The sequence below is a fragment of the Sinocyclocheilus grahami genome, unplaced genomic scaffold, assembly GCF_001515645.1.
Source record: "Sinocyclocheilus grahami isolate Dianchi unplaced genomic scaffold, SAMN03320097.WGS_v1.1 scaffold4712.1, whole genome shotgun sequence".
NCBI lineage: Eukaryota > Metazoa > Chordata > Actinopteri > Cypriniformes > Cyprinidae > Sinocyclocheilus > Sinocyclocheilus grahami.
This window is the reverse complement of record NW_015509600.1, coordinates 1,693-3,024: the sequence shown is the minus strand read 5'-3', so window position 1 is coordinate 3,024 and position 1,332 is coordinate 1,693. Positions and strand designations below refer to the sequence as shown.

The following is a 1,332-nucleotide window of genomic DNA, read 5'->3' as shown; positions in this document are numbered from 1 at the left end:
TGAAAGTCAATGTTATTTGTGTTTACACACTTTTCAGGAATGTGACGTTTTGATTCCCTGTAAAGTTTTCTTTTTTTTTAGATCATGGTTGTATGTCATGTGTAAGCTCTGTCTGATCTGTATGTATGTACACAAATGGTAAAACAGACTGATCATAGAGCTCTAAACAGCAGCAGAACGTCAGAGAGATGAATATGACCACAGCTGTGCTGAATTTGTATCTGTTGTTCTTTTCATTTGCTAGTGGTGCAGTATGTTTGTGAATGTGGTTATCCACTCTCTTTACATGCCTTGTGGGAACGACAGGTGAAGATCCAGGATGGAGGTACAAAGATAACAATAGAGGAAACCTCTAATCTGAAACTAAACTCAATCTACAGCCACCGTGACCTCTAATCTGAAACTAAACTAAAACTACAGCCACCATGACCTCTAATCTGACACTAAACTAAAACTACAGCGACCTCTAATCTGAAACTAAACTCAGTCTACAGTGACTGCAACCTCTAATCTGAAACTAAACTAAAACTACAGCAACCTCTAATCTGAAACTAAACTAAAACTACAGCAACCTCTAATCTGAAACTAAACTAAAACTACAGCCACCGCGACCTCTAATCTGAAACTAAACTCAATCTACGGTGACTGCAACCTCTAATCTGAAACTAAACTAAAACTACAGCCACCGCTACCTCTAATCTGAAATTAAACTCAATCTACAGTGACTGCAACCTTGAATCATCCTTGTTGGTCCTGGAGAAATAATTCAGCCAATGGTGTTTTAGGGATGAGGAACAGGATCTGTCCCATCTCCCCACACTAGTGATGCCCCTGAGCTGATGTTTTGTGTTCGTAGGTTTATATCATGGGGATTTGCATCGCAGTATGTGGAAACTTTCTCATCAGCATCTCCTTGAATATCCAGGTGATGCTCGGCTCGCTCACACGATCACACACACAAATGCTCTGTCAATGTTTCGGTGCTGTGTGTTTGATGTTTAGAGGTCCTCTGCTAAACTGTGGTAGTGCTGCTGGTGTTTTTGCAGAAATACACGCATGTGCGGCAGTCGCAGCGAGGGACGAAGCCGTACTACACCAGCCGTCTGTGGTGGTGCGGGATCCTGCTGATGGGTTTGGGGGAGCTGGGGAACTTCGCTGCGTATGGATTCGCTCCGGCGTCACTCATCGCTCCTCTCGGCTCTGTGTCCGTCATCGGTAAGACCTTCCCTCTGTTCATTAAAACACGACACAGGTCTAAAGGCTGCAGTTCTGTAGTTCAAGAGTCAGTATTTTACTCTTTGACTGATGTTCAGAAGCATGTAAAGTTGGTTC

The 1,332-nt window shown here is 43.2% G+C and overlaps 1 protein-coding gene across 1 annotated transcript in view; it reads left to right on the top strand.

Annotated features, from left to right (window-relative positions):
* The first annotated feature begins 254 nt into the window (after positions 1 to 254).
* The window catches only part of LOC107576953 (NIPA-like protein 2), a 1,975-nt gene continuing 897 nt past the window's right edge, over positions 255 to 1,332 (top strand). Inside the window, exons 1-3 of the mRNA XM_016263073.1 lie at positions 255 to 325; positions 857 to 925; positions 1,047 to 1,215. Coding sequence (XP_016118559.1) covers positions 320 to 325; positions 857 to 925; positions 1,047 to 1,215 — 244 coding nt within the window. The 5' untranslated portion in view covers positions 255 to 319. The remainder of the gene's footprint in view (positions 326 to 856; positions 926 to 1,046; positions 1,216 to 1,332) is intronic.